This window comes from Macaca mulatta, chromosome 9 (assembly GCF_049350105.2).
Source record: "Macaca mulatta isolate MMU2019108-1 chromosome 9, T2T-MMU8v2.0, whole genome shotgun sequence".
Taxonomy (NCBI): domain Eukaryota; kingdom Metazoa; phylum Chordata; class Mammalia; order Primates; family Cercopithecidae; genus Macaca; species Macaca mulatta.
In genome coordinates, this window is record NC_133414.1 from 81501549 (window position 1) to 81528184 (window position 26636).

A 26636-nucleotide genomic window follows, 5' to 3' on the forward strand; every position below is an offset into this window, starting at 1 on the left:
TGCTATAAATAACTACCTGAGACTGGGTAATTTATAAAGAAAAGAGGTTTAATTGGCTCATAGTTCCACAAGGAGTACAGGAAACATGGGTGGGGAGGCCACAGGAAACTTACAATCATAGTGGAAGGTGAAGAGGAAGGAATCACATCTTACATGGCTGGAGCAAGAGGAAGAGAGAGAGAAGGGGGAGGTGCTACACACTTTTAAGCAACCAGGTCTCATGAGAACTCATTCATTATCGTGAGCAAGGGGGAAGTCCACCTCCATGATTCAGTCACCTCCTACCAGGCCCCTCCCCCAACAATGGTGATTACAATTTGACATGAGATTTGGGTGGGGACACAAATCCAAATCATATTAGTGTACTTGAAAAGAATGTGTATTCTATATTGTTGGTGCAATATTTTATGGACCAAGTTAGTTAATCATGTTTTTCATCTTCTATATCTTACTGATTTTTTTTTTTTTTTTTTTTTTGAGACAGAGCCTCACTCTGTCACACAGGCTGGAGTGCAGTGGTGCGATCTCGGCTCACTGCAAGCTTCGTCTCCTGGGTTCATGCCATTCTCCTGCCTCAGCCTCCCGAGTAGCTGGGACTACAGGCACCCGCCACCACGCCTGGCTAATTTTTTGTATTTTTTTTTCAGTAGAAATGGGGTTTCACCGTGTTGCCCAGGATGGTCTCGATCTCCTGACCTTGTGATCTGCCCGCTTGGCCTCCCAAAGTGCTGGGATTACAGGCGTAAGCCACTGCTCCCAGCCTTACTGATGTTTTTGTATGCTTTTGCTATCAATTACTCATAGAAGTTGTTAAAATCTCTAACTATGAAGATGGATGTTATCCTTGTTTTTAGTGCTGTCAAGTTCTCCTTTATCTATTTTGAACCTGTATTATCAGGTACATATTAATTTTTTAATGTATACGATTGTGTTAGCCCTCTTAATAAGGTATAATATCTCTTGTAATATTTCTTGTGTTAGGGTCTATTTTGCTTTATATTAATAAAGCACAACTGTTTTCTTTTGGATAGTGTTTGCAGAGTTTATCCTTTTCATCTTTTTAAAAACTTTCAACCCATCTGTGTAATTTGCTAGGGTCTCAACTGAATGTTGGGTGTTCACTGAAGTTTCTCCACTTTGGCTAGATCCAAATCCCAATGTCTCCCAGCACTGTGAAAACTCCAGATCTCCACCCAGCACTCAGTCTTCTAGTCACTGTTCTTGCATGGCCCAGGAATTGGCCAAGACCTGAAAGAGGTTTCCACACAGACTTCTTGGTTTCCTTTTTTGTAGCACTGCTTCTGGCACCCTGCACCACCTTTAATCTCAATTGACTCCTCAGCCTTCAACTATGAAATCTACCTCTCCTCCCTACACCCCTACACCCACCTTAGACCATAAAATTTTATTGGCTGACCAGGAAAAGAGACAGGGGTAAGTGTCCCTCCCATTCCCTCACCCAGGGGAACCCCTCTTCTGGAGGATGGAAGCCCAGAAGCCAGTGGACTCAGAGGACCTTGGAGGCAGGTGGGTTGTTTTTGGGCATCCTGGCCCAAGGACAGGCTTCAGTAAATGGTAATCTCCTCCTCCAGCTGTGACTTGATGTCCATGAACCTCTCGTGCTGGTTCTGCTGCTGGCTGTCAGCACCCACGTCGCCCTGCTGGGCTTCAACACTCCTGACCAGTGCCTGGATCTGTGCCAGCTTGGCTCCAAAGAGGGTCCTTGCTTCTTCCAATGTGCCTTCCAGGGCAGCCTTCATGCTGAGCTGCAACTGCAGCTCAATGTCAAAACCTGGGGGGTTCACCACAGGTCAGTGACCTTGAATTTGCTCATCTAGAGTTGCTCACATGGCTGGCAACCTCCTGATTCAGCTCCTGGGACTGGCTGGTTAACCAGGCTTCAGCACCCTCCTGGTTCTGCTCAACCATGACCTCCTATTTGCTTCTCAAGTCATTCAGGATCTAGGCTGGGTTGATGCCTGGAGTGGAATCTATCACCACACTGACTAGGCCTCCCACCTGGCCCCTCAGGGCACCAATTCCTTTCTGGTAATTTTTCTTCAGGTAGGCCAGCTCCTCTTTCAGGCTTTCCAACATCCCCATCTCCAGGTCAGTCCTGGCCAGGCTCACCTCACCCAGCACCCTGCATAGAACGTTGATGTGGATCTCAAGGCTCAGACCCAGGGCCAGCTCCTTAAACTTGGTTCGGAAGTCATCTGCAGCCCGATGGGTGCTGTTGATCATCAGGACAATCCTGAAGTTCTCAGTGGTGGCAGTGATAATCTTGTCCCGTAGGTCCTTGATGGTCTTAAAGTAGTGGGTGTAGTCACAGGCGGGCCCAGGCCCTTGCTTCTGGTACCAGCCACGGGCCTTCACCTCCAGCTCTCAGGTGACCTCTTCCAGGGCGTTCACCTTGGCCAGGTAGGAGGCCAGGCAGGTGGTTGTTGAGGGTCTACATGGTGATCTTCTCATTGCGTGCCAGCAGCCCGTTGGACCTGGCCAGGACATTAGCACAGCTGCCACTGTAGCCCCCATTGTCCCCACCATAGCCCACAGAGAAGGATGAGGACAAGAAGCCAGCAGAGGATACTGACACACTGCGGCCTGTTGGATGCTGGGCATGTAGAAGGTGTCCCCTGCCTCAAAATGCATGGAGCTGCCACTCAAGCCCCAGGAGGACGAGGCTGGTCTGTGACTGGTGACAGCTGCAGGAAGGCATGGCAAGGCAGCAGACGTGAGCGACTCTGGTCTGAGGAGCATTGATGACAGGAGGAGCCTGAAGTCTACTCCTAACCCGTGAGACGCTCTTCTCCCCTGGCTGTGTTCCATGGCCCCACAGCTTGGCCCAGAAAATGGGAGAAAGCCAGGGTGAATGTGGAACTCACCTGTGTGAGTCCCTCTATGATCACAGCCCCTTCCCTCTGTGATCACAGCTTGGTATTGCTAACTGCTTAATGTCTGCAACCCTGGGTTTTCACATTTTGTCCAGGTTTTTTATTTCAATTTTATTTTTAACAGTCGGAGGTTAAGTTAAGTCTGATACCAGTTACTTTATGATGGCCCAAATTGAGCATTTTAATACCACTTTTTTTTTTTTTTTGGAGACAGAGTCTTGTTCTGTTGCCCAGGCTGGAGTGCAGTGGCCTAATCTCAGCTCACTGCAACCTCTGCCTTCTGGGTTCAAGCAGTTCCCCTGCCTCAGGCTCTCAAGTAGCTGAGACTACAGGTGCCCGCCATCACACTTGGCTAATTTTGTATTTTTAGTAGAAATGTGGGTTCATCATGTTGGCCAGGCTGGTCTTGAACTCCTGACCTCAAGTGATCCGCCGACCTCAGCCTCGCAAAGTGCTAGGATTACAGGGACGAGCCACTGTGCCCAGCTTAATACCACTTCTTTTTTTTTTTTTTTTTTTTTGAGACGGAGTCTTGCTCTGTCACCCAGGCTGGAGTGCAGTGGTGCGATCTCGGCTCACTGCAAGCTCCGCCTCCCGGGTTCACGCCATTCTCCTGCCTCAGCCTCCCGAGTAGCTGGGACTACAGGCACCCGCCACCTCGCCCGGCTAGTTTTTTGTAATTTTTAGTAGAGACGGGGTTTCACCGTGTTAGCCAGGATGGTCTCGATCTCCTGACCTCGTGATCCGCCCGTCTCGGCCTCCCAAAGTGCTGGGATTACAGGCTTGAGCCACCGCGCCCGGCCAATACCACTTCTTAAAGAACCTTCAAACAAGCCTGTTCTTCTCCACTGTCTAGAACTTTCTCGGGTAACTAGTGCTACCAATTCCTGAGCCTTTTCAGAATTCAATCATGGAAATTCTATTGGTTCCTGTGTTGCTCCACGGTCAGTGTAGCCTTGCTCCTCAGATCACTCGGTCAGCTACCACTTGTTCATGCCTTTACCTTCTACGGTTTTATTGTTGTTACCTCTCACTGTTCTCTCAATCTTGTGGACTATGTTTTCTAAAACATCTTTACCACATGACCCAGTAGTTATACTTCTAGGTATAAACCTAAAATAATAGAAAACAGTGGCTCAAAGGGCCAGGCATGGTGGCTCATGCCTGTAATCCCAGCACTTTGGGAGACTGGGGTGGGCAGATCACCTGAGGTCAGGAGTTGGAGACCAGCCTGGCCAACATGGTGAAACCCCGTCTCTGCTAAAAGTACAAAAATTAGCCAGTTGTGACAGTGCACATCTGTAATCACAACTACTCAGGAGACTGAAGCAGGAGAATCTCTTGAACATGGGAGGCGGAGGTTGCAATGGGCTGAGATTTGCGCCACTGCACTCCAGCCTGGGCGACATAGCAAAACCCTGTCTAAAAAAATAAAAAAGAAAACAGTGACTCAAACACACACTTATATGCCAATGTTCATAGAGCATTATTCACAATAGTTAAAAGATGGAAAGAAGCCAAGTGCCCATCAATAGAGGAATGGTATATACATACAATGAGATACCATTTAGCTATAAAAAGGAATGATGTTTTGATATGTGCTACAACATGGACGGATCTCGAAAACACGCTAAATGAAAGAACCCAGACACAAAAGGACACATATTGCATGATTCCGCTTATATAAAGTGTTTAGAATAGGCAAATCCATAGAACAGAAAGTAGATTTCAAGTTACCAGGAGCTAGGAAAAGGTGAGAAGAGGAGTTACTGCTTAATGGTGACAGAATTGCTGTTTGGGGTAATGAAAGGGTTTTGAAAATAGTGGTGATAGTTGCACAACATTGTGAAGTAATTTAATGCCACTGAGTTGTACAATTAAGATTTGTTAAATGGTGAGGTTACTGGAGGCTGAGAAGGGCACAAGGTTGAGGGGATATCAGAAGAGATTTGTTAAAGGACACAAAATTACAGCTAGAGAGGAGGAATAAGTTCTAATGTTCTATAGCACTGTAGGTAACAACTACAGTTGATAATACATTATATATTTTCAAATAGCTGGAAGAAAGAATATTGAATGTTCCCAACACAAAGAAATGATAACTGGGTGCAGTGGCTCACGTCTGTAATCCCAACACTTTGGGAGGCTGAGGTGGGTGGACTGCTTGAGGCCAGGAGTTTGAGAACAGCCTAGGCAACATGGTGAAACCCCATCTCTACTAAAAACATAAAAATTAGCTGGGCATGGTGATGCATGCCTGTAGTCCCAGCTACTCAGGAGGTTGAGGCATGAGAATTGCTTGATCCCAGGAGGTGGAGGTTGCAGTGGGCCAAGATCGCACCACTGCACTCCAGCCTGGGCAACAAAGCAAAACTCTATATCAAAAAAAAAAAAAAGAAAAGAAAAGATAAATGTTTGAGATAATGGATATGTTAAGTACCCCGATCTGATCACTATATATTATACATATCAAAACATCAATATGTAGTCCATAATATATACAATTTTTATGTATCAATTTAAAAAATTAAAAAATGTGTTAAATGGAAAAGTGTCAGTGAAGTGTCAATAAACATTCAGAAAAAAGATAAAAATGGCTTCAATGGTAAATGTTATATATGTTACCACAATAATGCATTTTTTAAAATTATGTTTATTCTCATTTTAGTGGATTTTAAGACTGAGCTAAATTAGATGCTTGTGTTCGTCATCTTTTCCTCTCTCTGTTATTATCATTTTTTCTTTTAAAATAATCATAAACAACAGACATGTTTACAGAATAGGACAAAAACTTTTCTCACTAAACAATTTAAAAATTGAGTTGCTAACCTAATGCCCCATCATCCCCAACTACATTAGTGTGTATTTCCTGTGAGCAAGAGCATTCTCCCACATATACGAAATAAAACCATCAAACTCTGGAAATCAACTTGGACACATTATTGCTCACTTATCTTCAGACCTGATTCATGTTTTTAGCAATAGTCCTTAAAGGCAATATGCCCTTTATAGCAAAAGGATTTAGTCCCAAATTACACATGCTATTCAATTTTTCTTTTTTTCTTTCTTTCTTTTTTTTTTTTTTTTTGCAGTTTTTACATTTATTTAAACAGAAAACGTGCACATGAGCTGTCTACTCATTTTCTTCACTGCGCAGCCTGGCGTTGGGGTTGGTGACTCTGATGGCCAGCTGGGCAGCTCTTTCCACGATGGCTTTGCGGTTCTTGGAAGAAACATTGTGAGCAATCTCGGCACAGTAAGATTTGTTGCACATCAGCAGCACTTCCAACTCCTTGACGTTGTGGACCAGGAACTTCCGGAAGCCACTGGGCAGCATGTGCTTTGTTTTTTTGTTGCTCCCATAACCAATGTTGGGCATCAAGATCTGGCCCTTGAATCTTCTACGAACCCTGTTGTCAATGCCTCTGGGTTTCCGCCAGTTACGCTTAATTTTGACATATCGGTCTGACTGGTGCCGGATGAACTTCTTGGTTCTTTTTTTGACGATCTTGGGCTTCACAAGGGGTCTGAGGGCGGCCATGATGCCTTCGAGGAGGAGATGGCTGCCACCTCCGTAGGCAGCGCCGAGGAAGAGAGAAGGGCTCAATTTTTCATATCTCCTCACTTTCCAATCTGAAATAGTTGCTCAGTCTTTCCTTGACATTCATGACATTGGCACTATTAAAGATTACAGGCCAGTTTGGTGTGGCGTGTCTCTCAATTCGAGTTTGGTGTGTCCTTGTGGTTAGATTCAGGATATGCACCTTTGGCAGGTCTATCAGAGGTGATACTGTGACCTTGTTGCATCCTATTAGGTGGCACATGATTTTGATGAGCCCCTGGTGCTGCTGATGACCTTCACTCTGATTTCGTTTTCTTTCTTTTTTTTTTTTTAAAAGGCAAGTCTTGTTGTATTGCCTAGGCTGGAGTGCAGTGGTGTAATCATAGCTCACTGCAGCCGCCTCAAACTCCTGAGCTCAAGCAATCCTCCCACCTTGACCCCAAAAGTGCTGGAATTTCAAGCATCAGGCACCATCCCTGGCCCACTCTGATTTCTCGATGAAGGTGGTGTCTACTAGCTTTCTTTACTGTAAATTGCCTATTTCCCCTTTATAATTAATAAATATTTTGTGGGGAGGTACTTTGAAACAATTTAAATATCTTTTTCCTCATCAAACTTTGAATTTATAATTTATATTTCTCCGGATTCATGGTTTTCTATATTATACAATGAACTATAATGTATTACTATTGATTTTTATTTTGATGTTCAAATTATCTCAAATTTGTTCAGGGAAAGCCTATTAAAGCTGACTTTTGTCCACATCATTCTTTGAGCACTTCTTTGCTTTTTGGAATGATAAGCTAGGTATTCCAGTGTATCTTGTATTTTTCAAGTACCAGCCCTGGAATCAGCCGTTTCTACAAGGAGCCCTGATTCCTTCTAGTGCAAAATGGCAGCTTAGATGCCAGGATCTAGTTGCCAGATCTACTCATTGCTGTTGGATGTTGCTGCTCCATCCTCTCTCAGTGGACAGAGTTAGGAAATATGTGTTTTACACACACACATGCACTCCTTTATATTTATTTCTATATCTATCTATATATGTTGAAAGCCATGAATTCAAACGAATACCTCCAATTCTAATTCAACATGACCAGTCCTTTCTGCATTTGTAACTCCCTTCACCATCAGTGAGAAACCTAATTTCCATTATCGTTAATATATTTACTTATTTGATGAGTCTTCCTATACCTAACCCATCTCACATCTCTGCACCCCATACTCTGCAAGAGAGCCGTCTTATCCCTGCCTGGACTCTGATTTCCATTCCAAGCTACCACCATGCTTGCTTGCACAGATATTCTCCTCTCCCTGATTGGTTTCTGTCACCTTGGATCCCTTCTGTGTCTGTGTGTCCACAGTGAGGCGTATTCCACTCGTGTACTGATTTGCCTCCTTATCTCAGGGCTTTTATTGAATGCTGAGTGCTTAGTTTTCTACTCCTGTATTTGCTCAGAGATCCATCTGCAAATACTGAGTCTTTTTCCTCTTCCCCCCAACTCTCACTTCTTCCTTCCCCAGCCAGTCCTCCTCCCTCCCCATCCTCTACCCCATGAAATTGTTGTTGGCAATGTGGTACATTCTTCCATTCTCTTCTCCATGTTCATATAATAATATATCAGCTTATGAACACACTTACATATGATTCTTGTTTTATATATGTTTGTTTTAAAGTAATGGTGTCATGTTCTATAACCTTCTCTGCACCTCCTTTTTTCTGATGTAACAGTCAACTGACATGACTCTTTAGCTCTTGCTCTAGCTTATTCTTTCTAATGTTTGAACTTTATTCCAAAGTATAGCTATACCACAATTTATTCAACCAATCCCCTCAATCTCCTATTGAAAACCTTCTTTCTTTCTTTTCTTTCTTTCTTTCTTTCTTTCTTTCTTTCTTTCTTTCTTTCTTTCTTTCTTTCTTTCTTTCTCTTTCTTTTTTTCTTTCTTTCTTTTTTTTTTTGAGATGGAGTCTCTCTCTGTCACCCAGGCTGGAGTGTAATGGCACGATCTCAGCTTACTGCAACCTCCACCTCCCGGGTTCAAGCGATTCTCCTGCCTCAGCCTCCCAAGTAGGCTTGGGAGGGAACAAACAAACAAACAAACATGCGCCACCATGCCCGTCTAGTTTTTGCATTTTTAGTAGAGAAGGGATTTCACCATGTTGGTCAGACTGGTCTTGAATTCCCGACCTCAAGTGATCTACCCGCCTTAACCTCCCAAAGTGCTAGGATTATAGGCATGAGCCACTGCACCCAGCCTTAAGTATTATTTTTATTAAACATTTTAATACTTGTTACACAAAATTTGCTATAAAATTTACAAAATTTTATTTATTTTAATTTTATAATTGTTTCAAAATTATTAGTGCAAACATTTGATAGATGATTCAAGTAATGCAAAAGTATACACAGTGATAAGTAAGTCTCCCTCCCAGCTCTGATCCCTAATCTACCATTCCCTTCCTCAGAGGAAACCACTCTCAAATTTTTATTCTCCTAGTTAAGTTTATACATGTACAAATGTATCAATGTGGGTATGTTTGTCTATGTACATATGTCTCTGTGCATATACATAGGTCTAACATTAATGGTGGCCTACTAATCACATTGTTTTGCATCTTAATTTTTAAATTTGATATATATTTGGGTAACGATTTTTTAAAAATTTTTTTTAGATGGAGTCTTGCTCTGTCACCCAGGCTGGAGTGCAGTGGTACAATCTCAGCTCACAGCACCCTCTGCTTCCCGGGCTCAAGTGATTCTCCTGCTTCTGCCTCCTGAGTAGCTGGGATTACAGGCATCTGCCACTGCAACTGGCTAATTTTTGTATTTTTATTAGAGATGGGGTTTTACCATGTTGGCTAGGATGGTCTTGAACTCCTGACCTCAAGTGATCTGCCTGCCTTAGCCTCCCAAAATTGCTGGGATTGCAGGCGTCAGCCACTGTGCTCGGCGTGGGTAGCCGTTATTAACCCCATTTTATAGATGAGGAAAGCAATGCTCAGAAAGGAAACTGACCTTCTTAAGGTCACTCAGTAAAGTGGTTAGGTCTGGATTGAAAACCAGGCTATATGACTGCAAACCTAATGCCCTTTCACACTTCAAGGACTACCCCTCAAGTATTGTTCTGGTTACTATTCTGTGTAACAAGTTACTCCCACAATTTAGAGGCATAAAACAACCATTTATTACACATACAGATTCTGTGGGTTGGGAATTTGTACAGGACATAATGGGGAAAGCTTGTCTCTACTCATCTTGGTTTCACCTGGGTGGCTCAAAGGCAGAGGTTGTGGTCATCTGAAGGCTTGTTTGCTCACATGTTTGGAGCCTGGGTGGGAACACTCAAATAGCCGGGAGCTGAAACAATTAGAGCTCCTTGGGCATCTTTAATTCTATGTGGTCTCTTCACATGATGTTTCTAGCATGGAAGGTTTAGGATCACTGGACTCCCTCCCCATTGGCTTAGCTCATAAGGCACATGCCCTGAGTGAGCCAAGTGGAAGCTGTGTCACCTTTTGTGACTTAGACTCACACCGTTTCGCTTCTGCTACATTCTACTGTTGGAGGCATTTACAAAGTTCTATCGAGGCTCAAGGGACATGAATCCAACCTCTTGATAGAGAAGCATCAATATCACATTGTAAGAAGAGCATATAGGATGAGATATATTTAACTGCAGCTACCTTTGGAAAATAGAATCTGCCACATGAGTTTTGGGAAGTTTCTTATATTCTTGGGAAGATGGGAGCATAACTGGTTAGCAGGAACAAGGATACCTTCACTAAAAAGAAAACTTGGCCAGGTGTAGTGGCTCACACCTGTAATCCCAGTACTTTGAGAGGCCGAGGCAGGTGGGTCACCTGAAGTCAGGAGTTTGAGACCAGCCTAGCCAACATGATGAAACCCTGTCTCTACTAAAAATACAAAAATTAGCCGGCCGTGGTGGTGGGCGCCTGCAATCCCAGCTACTCAGGAGGCTGAGGCAGGAGAATCGCTTGAAGCCGGGAGGCGGAGATTGCAATGAGCTGAGATCGCACCATTGCACTCCAGCCTGGGTGACAGAGCAAGACTCTGTCTCAAAAAAAAGAGGAAGAAGAAGAAAACCTGATGTAAATCTTGAACCTTTTTTATACTGAGCCAAGGCACCTCCTGTCATTGAACCATCATCACCAAACATATGGATGTGCTTACAGTTCATCATCAAAGACTTTTGAAAATGTTCTCAGACTATTGAGCCAGAAGATACTTTCAAGGAACCAGCAACATTTAAGTGTCAGCTTTCAAGGACTTTATGGCTCTTGAGCATGCTTTGCAAAGTAGATGGGCCAAATTGGATCCGTTTCACAGTCCTGCATCATTCTGAGGATGAAAGAGTGTTCCTTGGCTTCATCTTCTTGGGGCAGTGACTTCTAGTCACTGTTTCCTGATGCTGCCAAATACTTCTGGGGAGGCCAGAGTGGCCACTCTCAGGGATGCATGGCCTATGACTTTGGGTAATAGTCAGCTGAAGTTATCTCAATACCTTTGGGCCACGTTATTTTAAGTTACAATAGACAGTTTGTGTATTTCATCAACCAACTGGAGGTACTTTCTAGCTAAAAATCACGATTTCAGCATAAACGAAAAGAAGAGGTAAGTTAAAAGTGAACACCTGTTCTTCTAAAATTGCTCTACTGCAGATACCAGCCCTAGAGAGTTGGCAGATGGTTTTGTGTTTCTAAGCCTGACCTTAGCAGCCCTTCATCAATCTTGAGCTGATTAATTCTCAGGAAAGAGAAGACTCCGGCTTCCCAGGGTACCCAAGACATCTTTGATTTAGTTACTACCTGAGACCAATTAATTAGGCCACACTGATTCTCTCAAGTTTTTCTAACAAAGCTAGGAAACATTGGGCACAGCCTGGTTGGAGCAGCTTTTTGTGAGCTCATTAATTACCCCAGTCATGGATACTCCTAAAAGATAAAGAAAAAAGCATCATGCTGCACCAGGGAAGATGAGTGATCTCCAAGGCTGGCAGCTATCCAGTGGTATGACTCCTACAGCCAAGGGGCTCCCAGATTTAAAAACTTCCACCTACAGAACTGAAACTATCAACCGCTTCTCCCTCAGCATCCTTACTCATTGCTGTCCCGGGAAGCTTGTTACTCTGTAGAGAGTTTGCCCCTTGGTTTTCTGGAACTTTTAATTTTTTTAATTTAGGGGCTTTACAGAAATTATTTTTCTTAAAGTCAGATAGGATGGTATTGGGTTTTTATGATATAGAAGTAATTCACAGTCAGCTCTCAGTTATCCTTTGGTTGGATTACCTGGGGATCTCTCTTACTTTTCTCCCCCACATAGAGCTCTTCTGCCTCTCACTTGGCTTGGTTTCTTTCCTAGCCATTCAGTCTTTGTTCTTCCAAGCATTAGGGCTAAACTGAGAAGAGTAAGGGCCAGATCTGGGCATGTGTTGTTGATGTAATGAGAGGTGATTAAGGAGAAGTAATAGAACAGTACACCCACTTTTAAAGATTAGTATCTCCAGAACTCTGCCCCATTAAAAGATAACCAAAAGCTAACTTTTGCTAATAAGAACTTTCTCTCCATAACAGATGTTATTTTTGGCAGTGCATGCATTAATTTTAAAAAATTAATATATTAAACATATACAAAAGCAAAGCAAATTACTATACTTACCCTACCCTGCCACCAACCAATGAAGTACATGTTATGCCGTTTCAACACTTATCAACTCATGATCAATTTCATTTCATAGGTGCCCCCAAACTCAGGTGCTCTGTGCTCTGTGTTTGGGTTCACCCCCTAACCCTGTTTCCTCAGCTAACATGCCCAGAAGGAGGTGACCTAGGTGTGCTGGACTCCTGCTGTCTCGTCCTCCACTCCACTCATGAGGACTGAGGCTTGAGAACACCTCGAGTGTCACATTCTATTATACTTGATGGGGACACTCGAGGCGTCCTGGTGGCAGGCAGGACAAAAGGACAGCTGTGCTGGGCTGCCCACAAATTAGGGCATCTTTGGAGGTTGTCCTCCGATTCTCAATTAATTTTTAGGAGAGCTTTAATTATGCCACCAACAGTCCTCACTTGAACAATCACAAGCACTTCAGCTGGGGGGGAAAAGAGTGACTGACTGGATTTGCATAATCATTTACCCTAATTAGAATGTCAAAAGTTGGTGGCAAAGAGGCCTAGTTGTGCTGTGACTTAGGATCATTTTAATTTAGTCCAATTTCCCATTATTACAACTGCCTTCCTCTTTGCACCTCAGATCCTCTTTCCTTCTAAATGATTTGTAGCTAAACCAAAACTGAAACAATTAGTAACTCGCTTGTTAGGCTGAACTGAAGAAGTCTAAGGGGTTTCTTTCCTTAATTGGAAACACAATTTTAGTTTCCATCTAAATTTATAATTGCATGGATATCATTCAGAAGCCTACTCTCTTTGTGTGTGCGTGCGCGTGGCCGTGTGTGTGGAAGGGGGTAGAATCATCTTCAGGTTGTACTACAAGAAACAAATAATGTCTTTGAATAGTCACTTTATTCCAATGTTTGAACACAAGGATTGGTGTGTAATAATAGCTGTATAAGATATACTCATTAATAGAACAATATTATTTTAAATAATTTGTAAAGCTTCTATGATGAATGTTTTGGACTACAGGTTTGAAAGTACAAAGGCAGCTGAGAATAAGCAGAACTCCAGATCTCAGGCATAGAACCACCCTGACCCATTAGAGACTGCTTAGGCACGCATGGGTGATTTCTGGGTCCGGCTGGTGAGCTACTTACCCAGGTCCTAGTTAAATCAGGCATCCTCTGTTTTTCCGCCCTCATTCCCTTTTAACAGCAGGAGGCCACCTATTTAATTAGTTGGGGGTGGGAGCGTCTGTAATCTCCTGGGGGTGGCTTCAGCCCCAGGGTTGGATAAGAGGGTGAATCCATTGCCGGGTGTGGCTGGCCTCTCCCCTGCAACATATGGGGAACCCACCATGTCTTCAGCCCAAGTTCCAGCAGCAAGCATTAGTGGAGAGGCCTTCCCTGCTGGGAACACACCCTGCAAAGCCAAGGGCAGGCGGCGTCACTACTAGAGGTCAAGGCAGTTCTTAGACCAAACAGCATCTGGCGAACTGTGCCAATTGGAAATCAATGGCCCTCCCTGGGTGGGTTTAATTTTATGGTTATTTGCACAAACTTACAGCCCCTAACGGGCAGGGGAGAGCTCCGAGCATCCTCCCAGGATTGTTGCAATGGAGTCGGACGTCTTCACAGTGCATCGATAAGTTGAATTGAAGAGTCTGTTTACTAGGGGTTAGTGTTGGAGCCTAGCTGTCATGCTAAGACAGAGTAAGGATGAGGTTAGCCATCATTTATCCAGGGCCTGGAGATTTGATCCTCAGTGCAATATGTGCAAGCCCCAAATGACTTACCACATTGTCTCTAGCCTGAAGAAGACACGGAGGTTCCTCTGCATGTAGCAACATTGAATCATTATGTTCAATTATGTTCAAAGTGCCAACTCCATTTTAAGCAGACCAGTTTTTCTTTATATAAGATTTTGTAGTAGTTACATATAAGATTTTGTAGTAGTCACATAAGATTTTCTTTATATAAGATTTTAGAGCAGTTAAGAGGTTGTGTACTGCAGTCAGGCAAATCCAGGTTCCACCACTCACCTGCAAAAGGTACGTAGGGCAAGTTTCTTAACCTCCCTGGAGCTCGCTTTCCTCATCTGTAAATGGGGATGATAATATACCCCCATCACTGAGCTGCTGAAAGGATGAGGTAAGATGATATGTTGAAGGGGCTTAATATAGTGCCTGGTACATTAATGCACTTTTTAATAAATCTTGGGTGTTAAAGATGACAATAATGATAATAATAATAATCCCAGCCATAGGATAGGCTTGTTAACATAGGCAGGAACAGTGGCGTTGAAGTAGTAGGGCTAGTTTAAAAACCTTCAACTTTTAACATTTTTACCATTGAACTCCATAGTCTTAAAGTTGTATGAAAATTCTTTAACTTGTTTCTTTCTCCCTTGCTCTGACTTGTTAAACTTACTTGTTTCTCATCAAAGAGATGAGGATCCAGTCAGCATGCTGTATTTTGATTCACCCTGAGATGAATGGGTTATTGCTCTGGAAGCACTTCATGCCAGTTCCCGGGTCCCATCCGAACCAGAACTTGGGGTACCTAGCAACAGCTATGGCAATGGCTGCTGTCATGTTTCTCAGGTGGATCATTCCCAGGTGAGAGATGGATAAGGAAGATCAAGTGATGGTCCATGTGGGAGAAAAGCTTTCATGTAGCTAGGGATGGGGTTGCTTTTTTCAGGGCCAGACATTGATGGAGTGTGGGCTGCCTGGCCACATGTACCTCAAGCTATCCTCTCTCCCATCAGAGGCAGTTTCATTGCAATGGATGCCAAGAGAATAGGTGCTCTTGAAGACCTCTGCCTCTGCATGGGGCTGGGTGAGGAGCATGGGAGAGGAAGGGCCAGATCTACCAGATGAGTAGAGAGCAGCGGCGGTGGGGAGGACTGTGCTACAAACCAGAATCACAGCTTCTGCAAGATGCTTGATTACTTTTCTTTTTTTTTTTTTTAATTAATCTACAGCTTCAGCTGGCTTCCATCATTGGGGCAGGATCCCTCTTTCTCTAGCAGGTCCTTCTTTCTCTAGTAGACACAACCTGCAGTGGCTTCTGGCTCACAACTGATCTCCCAGTGATTATGTTGGTGCTCCCTACCCTGTTCTCTGGCCAAAGCTAGAGACACCTGTCAAGCTGGCCAGCTACATTCTCTCTCCTGGCTATTTGAAAACGTGACTGAAATAGATAAGTCAGTTTGAGCAGAGTCTCTCATGATAGTGCTCCAGTGCCAGGAGCAATAGCTCCCAAGGTTACCTTCATTTACGTCCTGACAGAGAATTGATGGTTTAAGCTTCACTTGATTTAGTGAGCTACTCCCAGTATCTTTCTCATAAATCCCTTTTTTTTTACTTACATTAACCAAAGAGGCCGGGCGTGGTGACTCACGCCTGTAATCCCAGCACTTTGGGAGGCCGAGGCAGGTGGATCAGCTGAGGTCAGGAATTCGAGACTAGCCTGGCCAACATGGTGAAACCCTGTCTCTACTAAAAATACAAAATTAGCCAGGCGTGGTGTCGTGTGCCTGTAATGCCAGCTACTCTGAAGGCTGAAGCAGGAGAATCGCTTGAACCTGGGAGACGGTGGTTGCAGTGAGCCGAGACCAAGCCATTGCACTCCAGCTTGGGTGACAGAGTAAGACTCCGTCTCAAACAAAATAAGAAATAAAAATAAATAAATAAATACATTAACCAAAGAATGGTTGTTTTCTTTTTTTCTTTTTGCTTCTGAAAGATGCTTGAGTGATACTATTTCCCAACAAAAATTTAAAAAAAAAAACCAAACAGAGTGAGAATGAGTTTTGTACAGTAGGCTTGTGATGTTTGCAAATGGTTTAACCCAAAACCTCTGGATTTTCTTTTTTTCTTTTTTCTTTTCTTTTTTTTTGAGACAGTCTCGCTGTGTCACCCAGGCTGGAGTGTAGTGGTGTGATCTCGGCTCACTGCAGCCTCCACCTCCTGGGTTCAAGGGATTCTCCTGCCTCAGCCTCCCAAGTAGCTGGGACTACAGGCCGCCACCATGCCCAGCTAATTTTTGTATTTTTAGTAGAGACAAGGTTTCACTATGTTGGCCAGGCTGATCTTGAACTCCTGGGCTCGTGATCCACCCACTTCGGCCTCCCAAAGTGTTGGGATTACAGGCGTGAGCCACCGTGCCTGGCAGATCACCTGAGGTTGGGAGTTCGAGACCAGCCTGACCAACATGAAAAAACCCTGTTTCTACTAAAAATACAAAGTTAGCCAGGCGTGGTGGCACATTATTGTAAACCCAGCTACTCGGGAGGCTGAGGCAGGAGAATTGCTTGAACCAGGGAGGTAGAGGTCGAGGTGAGCTGAGATCACGCCATTACACTCCAACCTGGGTAACAAGAGTGAAACTCAGTCTCAAAAAAAAAAAAAAAAAAAAAGAGAATATCATAATGTAACATTTTCCCCATAAAGGGCACCTGAGCTGTAAGGCACAAGAGTGTAAGGCTGCACGGTGATGCAGGTGCCAGGTGGTTAGCCAGCTGGATCTGTTCCTTGGCTAAGTGATTTGCATCCATATCTGGTAACCTGGGATTCAAATTTATGCCTACCCAAAATGCCCAAGTGGATTTCCTCGAGAAGAGGTGACTCTGGAATGTTAATTCTTCAAATACCAAGGTCCACTGTACCAGAAAAAAGGCTTCGGGCTCATCCAAGCTGCACAAACTTGTACAGCTAAGTACCTTCCTTTTCTTTATGAACCACAATGCCTTCAGTGATGAGCTGGAAATGAGTCTTGGCTATGTTACTCCTACAGTGAGGCAGGCCACGGATTTCCCACAGTTATCACTGGGAATGGCTTCTTCCATAATATCCATCATTGTAATTCATGTTTGGGCACTGATTCGAACTTGGAGGGCTCTGGCTTTGACTTCTCCAGAAAGCTTCATCTGAGGATCTGAATGTGAGGTTGGGTTCGTTTATCTCTGACAGCTCTGGAGCTGGGCAAAATTCTGACCAAGAGACTGAAATCTTTCTCCTCCCTCCCTCAAATAGGGAGGCGTTCTATATGAGGTCATCGGAGGCTGGGTAACTTTGTAGCTGAGCTGAAGCTAGAATTCCTTGTAAGGGCCAGTTCATTTCCTTCTCTTCTCTGGCATGGAACTCATCCCCCCTGGGTGGCCATGACATAACCTATCCTCACTTCTGCAGGAGTTAGCATCGGCGGCACTGCTTTAGATTATCACACATATCACAGGATCTACCAAAACCTCCTCTAAGCTTCCAAGGGTTTTCATGCTTCCATGTCAGGAATTAGCAGTTACAACCTTCTCATGCCCTCCTGTCTTGAGGGCTCCTGTACCTTACATTTATCTCTCTAAGTCTCCTTTCCTTCCCCCTCCCCGCAACACACATGGTAGGTAACATCAGGACTGGGACCAGTCCAGCAGGGAGCAGCTAGGGATGTCTCCAGGCAGGTTGTGAAATCAGCAAAGAGTTGGAAGAATATCTGGGACCCCAGAGGGAGGCTCTGTGAGATTCACTGACCTGTAAGCAGGCCACCTCCGTGAGGCCAAGGCACTGATGGTGACCACCAGCACCTGAAGACACACACCGCTCCTCTTCTGAATTCTGTGCCCATTTCTGAAGCATCGCCAAATACAACCTTGAAATGGAAATTTTCTGCAGACTGATTTTTTTTTCCTAATTTCAGGAGCCCACATGATGATGATCGACTCATTCGCCCCAATCCTAGCACACAATTTTAAAATTTGGTGTAATGGCCGGGCACGGTGGCTCACGCCTGTAATCTTGACATTTTGGGAGGCTAAGGCAGGTGGATCAGCTGAGGTCAGGAGTTTGAGACCAGCCTGACCAACATGGTGAAACCCTGTCTTTACTAAAAATACAAAAATTAGCCGGATGTGGTGGCGCATGCCTGTAATCCCAGCTACTCAGGAGGCTGAGGCAGGAGAATCGCTTGCACCCAGGAGGCAGAGGTTGCAGTGAGCTGAGATCGCACCACTGCACTCCAACCTGGGCGACAGAGCGAGACTCCATCTCAATAAATAAATAATAAATAAATAAATGTGGTGTAATGGAGAATTCCAAACAGAGAGACTAGTACCATATAATGAACCACAATGTGTCCATAAACAGCTTTGACAATTATTAACTAGTAGCTGTCTGATTTTGTTCCACCAATACCTTCACCTATTTCCCCCTACCCTGAGTTATTTTAGAGTAAATCCTACACATTACTGTATACAGTTTCATTTATGTTTTAGTATGTACCCCTAACATATAAGGCCTTAAACAATGTAACCATGATATCTTTATTATATCTAAAATAATAATAATTCTTTTTGTTTTAGAGATAGGGTCTTGCTGTGTCACCCGGCTTGAGTGCTATAGAGTGATCATAGCTCACTGTAAGTTTGACCTCTTGCGTTGAAGCAATCCTCCTGCCTCAGCCTCCCAAGTATCTGGGACTACAGGTGCATGCAACCTCACCTGGCTAGTATTTAAATTTTTTGTAGCATCAGGGTCTTGCTATGTTGCCCAGATTGGTCTTGAACTCCTGGCTTCAAGTGATCCTCCTGCCCCAGCCTCCCAAAATGCTGTGATTACAGGTGTGACAGGTGTGAACCACAATGTGCAACCTAATAAATCTTTTTTTTTTTTTTAGATAGAGTCTTGCTCTGTTACCCAGGCTGGAGTGCAATGGCATGATCTTGGCTCACTGCAACCTCTGCCTCCTGGGTTCAAATGATCCTCCTGCCTCAACCTCCTGACTAGCTGGGACTACAGATGTGTGCCATCACACCCAGTTAACTTTTGTATTTTTAGTAGAGACAGGGCTTCACTATGTTGGCCAGACAGGTCTTGAACTCCTGACTTCAGGTGATCCTCCTGCCTTGTTCTCCCTAAGTGCTGGGATTATAGGCATGAGTCACTGTGCCCAGCCAATAATTCTTTATTATTACCAGCTATTTAGTCAGGGCTTAAATCTCCCTGATAGCCTCAAAAATATTTTTAGAGTTGGTTTATTTGAATCAGGATCAAACAAGACTCACACATTGCATTTGGTTGATATGGTTCTAATCTCTTATTCTAATTCTACACATTTCCCTCCTTTAAAAAAAATGCAGTATATTTGTTGGAGAAACCAATCAATTGTCTTACTCAGTTTCTTAATCCTGGATTTTGCTGATTGCCTCCCCATGGTCTCTCTTAACATAATTCTCTCTCCCCTGAATTTCATACAAATTAATCATTAGATATGGAGACCTAATGAAATTCAGGTTCGATTTTTTAGTAAGTATACTAGATGCTGTGTTTTTCCATTGTGAGGCACATGATGTCTCATTCTGTTTTTCTTTTTAGTGGGTTAACTGAACAACAGTTAGAAGCATTCACATAGCAGAGGCAGGTTATTCATCGACATGTGCATACCACCAGGCCTTGGGTAATACACTATGGGGTAGGCCAGAGTTTGAATCTGACCCTGCCACCACTTCCCATCTCTCTGCTGGCACTTCCTTCATTTCCTGGGTTCCTGTATACACAGCCAAATTCTAGGCTGGCTGCAGACTGGATTCAGGGCACGATTCCCAAAATAATTGAGAAAACAGCAGAAGCAGGAAGGTCACTCTCACCTTTTCCCTGCCCTTCTCCCCTGAAGCAGGTCAAATGACTGGTGGGCAGGCCACCTGAGGTCGGGAGTTCGAGGCCAGCCTGGCCAACATGGTGAAACCCCATCTCTACTAAAAATACAAAAAAGTTAGCCAGACTTGGTGGTGCACACATGTGGTCCCAGCTACTCGGGAGGCTGAGGTGGGGGAATCACTTGAACCTGGGAGGTGATGGTTGTAGTGAGCCAGGATCGGACCACTGCACTCTAGCCTGGGCGACAGAGTGAGACTCCATCTCAAAAAAAGAGAGGTGACCCCCTTATACCTGGAGGAAAGGAATATCCTTTTCTTTGAAGACACAAGGAAGAATCTGAACAAACAGGCCTTGCTAAGTTCCCCCAGTTTATCACCATTAGATCATACCCCCTTTGTGCAATCACACTTCTCCACAACTATCCACTTCTTCAAACCTGGCACACAAAATATGCAGGTTTACCTATATATGCAGGTTTACCTATATATGCAGGTTTACCTATATATTTGGTTTTGAGAAAAACCATAATCATAGTAAAGGCTCTAAAAAGTCCTGCAGTTAAAAAAAACCAAAAACAGTCATTGAGTTGGCTCTCCCTATCCATGGATTTTACATCCATGGATTCAATCAACTGTGGATCAAAAATATTTGAGAAGTCCGGGTGCGGTGACTCATGCCTGTAATCCTAGCACTTTGCGAGGCCAAGGTGGGTGGATCACCTGAGGTCAGGAGTTCGAGACCAGCCTGGCCAACATGGTGAAACCCCGTATCTACAAAAAATACAAAAATTTTCTGGGTGTGGTGGCGCATGCCTATAATCCCAGCTACTCGGGAGGCTGAGGAAGGAGAATCGCTTGAACCCGGGAGGCACAGGTTGCAGTGAACCGAGATTGCACCACTGAACTCCATCCTGCCCGACAGAAGCGAGACTCCACCTTAAAAAAAAAAAATTTGTTTTTTGAGAAAAAAAATTGTGTCTGTATTCAACATGCACAGACTTTTTTCTTGTCATTATTCCCTAAACAATATGGTACAACAATAATTTCCATAGCATTTACTTTGTGTTAACTATCACAAGTAATCTGTGAATGATTTAAGGCATATGGGAGGATGTGCATAGGTTATATGCAAATACAACATCATTTTATATCAGGGGCTTGAGCATCCATAAATTTTGGTGTCCAAAGAAGGTCCTGAAGCCAATCCCAACAGGAACCAAAAGATGACAGTGGCCGGGCGCGGTGGCTTAAGCCTGTAATCCCAGCACTTTGGGAGGCCGAGACGGGCGGATCACGAGGTCAGGAGATCGAGACCATCCTGGTTAACACGGTGAAACCCCGTCTCTACTAAAAAAAAAAAATACAAAAAACTAGCCGGCCGAGGTGGCGGACGCCTGTAGTCCCAGCTACTCGGGAGGCGGAGGCAGGAGAATGGCGTGAACCCGGGAGGCGGAGCTTGCAGTGAGCTGAGATCCGGCCACTGCACTCCAGCCTGGGTGACAGCGCGAGACTCCGTCTCAAAAAAAAAAAAAAAAGATGACAGTATAGCTTTGTCTAAGCCAGAATTTTTTTTTCTTAGTTGAAGGGTAGCAGTTTCAGGACACAATTTGGGAAACACACTTCGGAGGACTAACAAAGCCGAGCTGGATAAAGTGAGCAATGGGAAAAAGGAGGGACTGGGGTTTGAGTCAGCACTCTGGAATTACTCTGAACCACTCGATTCTGGGGACATGTTGGGGATCCTGTCAGTAAGAGGTTCTTTTAATGGGCTTCTGCAGAAAACTTACAGGAGCGTTTCTTAGCCTGAAGTGGTTAAGCATATAAGCCAACTTTGGCTTCTGTCCTAGATGACTTACCTGAGTCATGCGTGCCACCAAGGAGCATGGAGGCATGAAACCAGTGTTACCTGGGACCCAATTCAGTGTTCCTCGGATAGCAGCAAAGCAAGCTTGCTAAAGTGAATCAAGTGACAAATTTTATGGCAATTGGGAGTAGCCACTAGGGAACAGGACACATGTGCTGAAAAGAAAGGTCATGAGTGTCACTTGTCACCTGAGCACTGCAGTCAGCAGGGATGTCATGACTGTCAAAGTGCTGGGTGCTCAGGTCCACCCCTGGTCCACCAAAGCCTCAAGAGCAGGCAGTCCCAGGGAGGTGAACATGCAAATAATGGCAGCCAGGGCTGGAGGAACTGACTCGGGGGTAAAATTGGCCTGTGAGCAGGATAGTCAGATGCTCAGTGGCAGAGGGACAAGGCAAACTGAGACTCTATTTTGGCACCAATGTGCAAAGATTTGATTTTCTGTGAAGAGATGCAGAGGCTCCAGGTAGGGTGCAGTGTGGGAGTAATCCAGTGGTGGGTGCTGGGGCTGGGAAGGTAGGTGTGTGTGGGTTAGGCAGGCCCCTAGTCCTCTGCTGAGAGAAGAGCAAGAGTCCAGGTCCTCAGAGGAGAGATCTCATGGTGGATGAGTGACCCCAATTACCCAAGCTGATGGGAACTTTGGGAACCCAAGGAGGAGGGCCTATGGGGGAAGGAGTTTTGCAGGAAGGTCCAAAGAAGAAGGTGAGGTTTATGCATCTTCAGGAGCCTTCGGCTCACTCCCAGGTACATCAGACAACACCTAGTGGGAAATGGGGCTCCAAGGAACCCTTGGACTTGGTTCACAGAATGAGGCTCATCTGTGCCTGCAGATTGCTAGATCCTGTGCCTACAGTTTAGCAGAATGGGGACCAGCTGGGCCTGACACAGCGGCTGCTTACAAATCTCAGCATATTTAATGAGCGCAACCAGGTCCCAGCTCCTTTTCTAGGAACTGGGTTGGGTACACAGTGAAGAAGAAGGCCATGTTCCTGCCACCGAAGCTCTTACAGACAAGGGCCAGTGCAGCACAGAGCATGAGCTCTGTGGAGAAAGAGAGCTGGGTTCAAATCTGGCTGCTGTGTTGCTCAGTTTAACTAGGGCCTTGGTTTTCTTGGCCACGAAATGGGATTACAACTGTCCTCACTCAAAGACGGTTATGAGAATTGGAGTTAATACTGGGTGAGCCTTTAGTATTTCCTGAAGGTGCAAATATTGTTGTGGTGATGATAACACCATTATTTTTTTTTTAAGTTTAAGGTCAGCCTGAATAAGTAAGAACTTCAGTCAGCCAAGCAGCAAATATGTATTTATTGAACATTCTAGCAAGAACCAGACATCGAAAATGTGTCCCTTCTCTCAGAGAATTTCTAGTCTATTGGGAGAAGCAGGAAATAAACATATAAGAAGATATCAGCAATACCAGTTTTAAATATTCATGAGGGGAGAGATTTTTGCAGTTTGTTTAGCACTATCTCTAGGGCCTAAAACAATCCCTGGTGCATAGTAAGTACAATAAATATTTGTCAAACCTGGCACAGTGGCACACGCCTGTAATCCCAACACTTTGGGAGGCTGAGGCAGGCGGATTGCCTGAGCTCAGGAGTTCGAAACCAGCCTGGGCAACACGGTGAAATCCCGTCTCAAAAAAAAGAAAAAATTAGCTGGGCATGGTGGGCACGTGCCTGTTGTCTCAGCTATTCTGGAGGCTGAAGTGAGAGGATCACCTGAGCCCAGGGAAGTTGAGGCTGCAGTGAGCCATGATGTGCCACTGTACTCCAGCCTGGGTGACAGTAAAACCCTGTCTCAAAAAATGAAATAAAATAAAATAAGATTAAAAATTTGTTGAATAAATGAACAAATGAAAATCAGTTTGAAACAATGAAACAAGTTGGTATATAGTCACCACAGGAATAGAAAAGACTATACACTCATATGGCTTCCAGTTTGCGGTTCTACTTAACGATCGCCTAGGAATCTGATTGGGACAGATGTCTGGCCAGCTAGCCATGGTGTCTTTTTGCTTCCCTCTCAGTGGAGGTCAGTAGGAGGCAGGCGCACAGCCAAGAAGTAAGAGTCAAAAACAATGGTAAGGAGCGATGGGAATACAACCTCAGAATCAGAAGACCTGGGTGTCTGGACACTTAGAATAACTTGTTTAGCCAAGCTGCTGAAATTGCACAAGGAAACAAAAAAGCCTAAACCAACTAAAATAAACAGAAAACCACTTCCCACGGGGCAGGGAGCCGACATCAGCGGCTGGCCTGGGCAAGCGAAGCCTCTGGGCTTTAACTCTGAGCTGACTCAGATACCGCCTGAAACCTGGATGTATGAGAGCCATCCTTTGGGGAAGAAAGCCACCTGCTCACTGTGAAATAGCAAATGCCACCATTTCAGAGCAGAAACAAAGCAGCAGGTCTGTTGCCATTGCTTTTGGAGGGCATGATCTCTCTCGAAAGGGGCCATTAGCAAAAGGAAAAAGAGCTGTGTTCCTGGGGGCTGGGAGAGGCAATGTCTACTCTCTCCCTGTGTGTGGGGTCCCTCTACCCCAAGACAGAAATTAAAAGAATGATGTAAAACAAATATCAGTAACATTTATATTATTTTCCCATACTCTAATGGGTTGTCTTATGCACCTGTTGAGGAGCAAGACCCTGGTTTACTGCTCAGGGTAGGATTTTAATATCTGTTAAATGGGTCTTACCTGCAGAATTAGATTGTGAATTCCAATAGGCTAAAGGCTGTCTTATCACTGATGTTGCCTGGCACAGGTCTGAACAGATAGAAATAGTAATCCCTGTCCAAGAGACAAAGTCTCAAATCCTAGTGGACACATGGACACTGTGCAGAGGGTTTCTCTCCACTGGGAAGTAGGGATAGGTCTTGTGGCCTTACTGTGGTCTCGATGAAATATCCCTTGCTCCAGTCAGGGTCCAGTCAGGAAAGCAGAGCTACTCTGAGCATAATGGAAGAAGGAATTTCTTAGAAGGACAAGGCCTTACACAATTGGGAGAGGAGCTAGGGACATAAAGGTCCAAAAAAGAAGTTGCTGGCCGGGCACAGTGGCTCACGCCTGTAATCCCAGCACTTTGGGAGGCCCAGTTGGGCGGAACATCTGAGGTCAGGAGTTAGAGACCAGCCTGGCCAACATTGTGAAACTCCATCTCTACTAAAAACACAAAAATTAGCTGGACGTGGTGGTGCACGCTTGTAATTCCAGTTACTCGGGAGGCTGAGACAGGAGAGTTACTTGAACTCGGAAGTGGAGGTTGCTGTGAGCCAAGATTGCACCACTGCACTCCAGCCTGGGCGACAGCAAGTCTCCATCTCCAACAACAACAACAACAACAACAACAAACAAACAAAAAAAGAAGTTGTTGAAGGATTGGATGAGAGTCCCTAAGCAGCACTGGCTTGGGTGAATGAATCCGAGCATGCAAGGACTCCGGAAGCCAGGGATGTCCAGCTGCTGAAGCAAGGGCAGGGAGGTGACAGAGAAGTCAGGTGCTCTGTGGCTGCCACCTCCTTGAGTTCACATGAAGCATCTGGTGGCGGGCCTGGGGCTGCTGTTGCTCAGCAGGGCCAACAGTCGAGAGGGTGTGTGCTGGATGTGGAATAAGAAGACAAGCACAAACGGCTCCATCTGCATCTCTGTGTCTGTCTCTCCTGTCCCTCAACCTGCCGTCATCTCCAGAGTTTCGTGACTTTACTTATGCCTCCCATAGCTCATGCAACTGCTCGTTTGCCCAACTCAAATCTGGAGCCACACAGGGAAAAGCATTCTGAGAAATGTAGCTTTCAGCCTAAGTATGTCACAAAAAGCTTAGCACATCCTTAAGACCCATTCCCTTTGTTCTGGTTCTATATGCATAAAGCAACATCATGATTGTCAATTTGTCTTCTCAAATACCTCAGTACCAAGAAGGAAGGGGCCTGGATGGTAAATGCAGATATTTCAGTCACTGGACAATTAGAGCATCCCCTGAAAATGAACACTTTTAAATATATGTCTACAACTGTAAAACTGAACCTCAAACTCTAACGATATCACTAAACTTACTAACAAGTAAGGCTTTCCCTGAGCAGCCTTTTGGCTTCTGTCACTGACTTTTTTTTTTTTTTTTTTTTTTTGAGACGGAATCGTGCTCTGTCGCCCAGGCTGGAGTGCAGTGGCATGATCTCGGCTGACTGTAACCTCTGCTTTCCAGGTTCATGCGATTCTCCCGCCTCAGCCTCCCGAGTAGTGGGGACTACAGGCCTGTGCCACCATGCCCCGTTAATTTTTGTAGTTTTTTTGTAGAGACAGGGTTTTGCCATGTTGGCCAGGCTGGTCTCCAACTCCTGACCTCAGGTGATCTACCCGTATCAGCCTCCCAAAGTGCTTGGATTACAGGCGTGAGCCACGGCACCTGGCCAGTCTCTGACATTTCAAACCAGATTGCTCCAATACCAAAGGCAAAATGAACTTATTTGAATTTTCCCTTCTCTCCCTGTCCCTGTTCTCCTTAAGGTACCAGCATTCAAGAGCAGAAAATTGAAGCAAAAATGAGCAGGAGTGGGTGGCTATTCCATATCCTGGAAAATTGCAGCAGGTTATTTTGTTTATTTAAGCAAGCAGCTATATTACATTTAATTGTATGCCAGGCATAGATCTAAGTGCTTTACAAAGAGAAACTAATTTAATCCTATTGTATGAGATTGATTATACTATTACTATTCCTCTTTTACATATAATATGAGAGGCACAGAGAAGTTAAGTTGGCCAAGATCATACAACCGAGATTCATATCATGACTTTATAGTTCGATGTATAAAAGTTTCAAAAATTATTCATTTAATTCAAAATCTTCAGAAACTGATGCCAAGTTCATTTTTATTATCTTTTTTTTTTTTAAAAAAAAACATTCATAATATGTAATCCTCGCTGTCATTTAAAAGGTGACTTTCTTAGGGACCAGGCAGGGTCCTTTGCAGGCCCAGTCTTATTTAATGCGATCTCCCCTATGAGGTAGGTATTATGACTCCTACCTTGCA

General features: G+C 44.5%; 1 protein-coding gene across 1 annotated transcript; it reads right to left on the reverse strand.

The window, feature by feature from the left end:
• Positions 1 to 5943: 5943 nt before the first annotated feature.
• On the reverse strand, positions 5944 to 6491 carry LOC695122 (large ribosomal subunit protein eL32). The gene has a single exon (XM_077946701.1). The coding sequence runs from the start codon at positions 6433 to 6435 to the stop codon at positions 6028 to 6030; it is 408 nt and encodes a 135-aa protein (XP_077802827.1). The 5' UTR covers positions 6436 to 6491; the 3' UTR covers positions 5944 to 6027.
• Positions 6492 to 26636: the final 20145 nt, after the last annotated feature.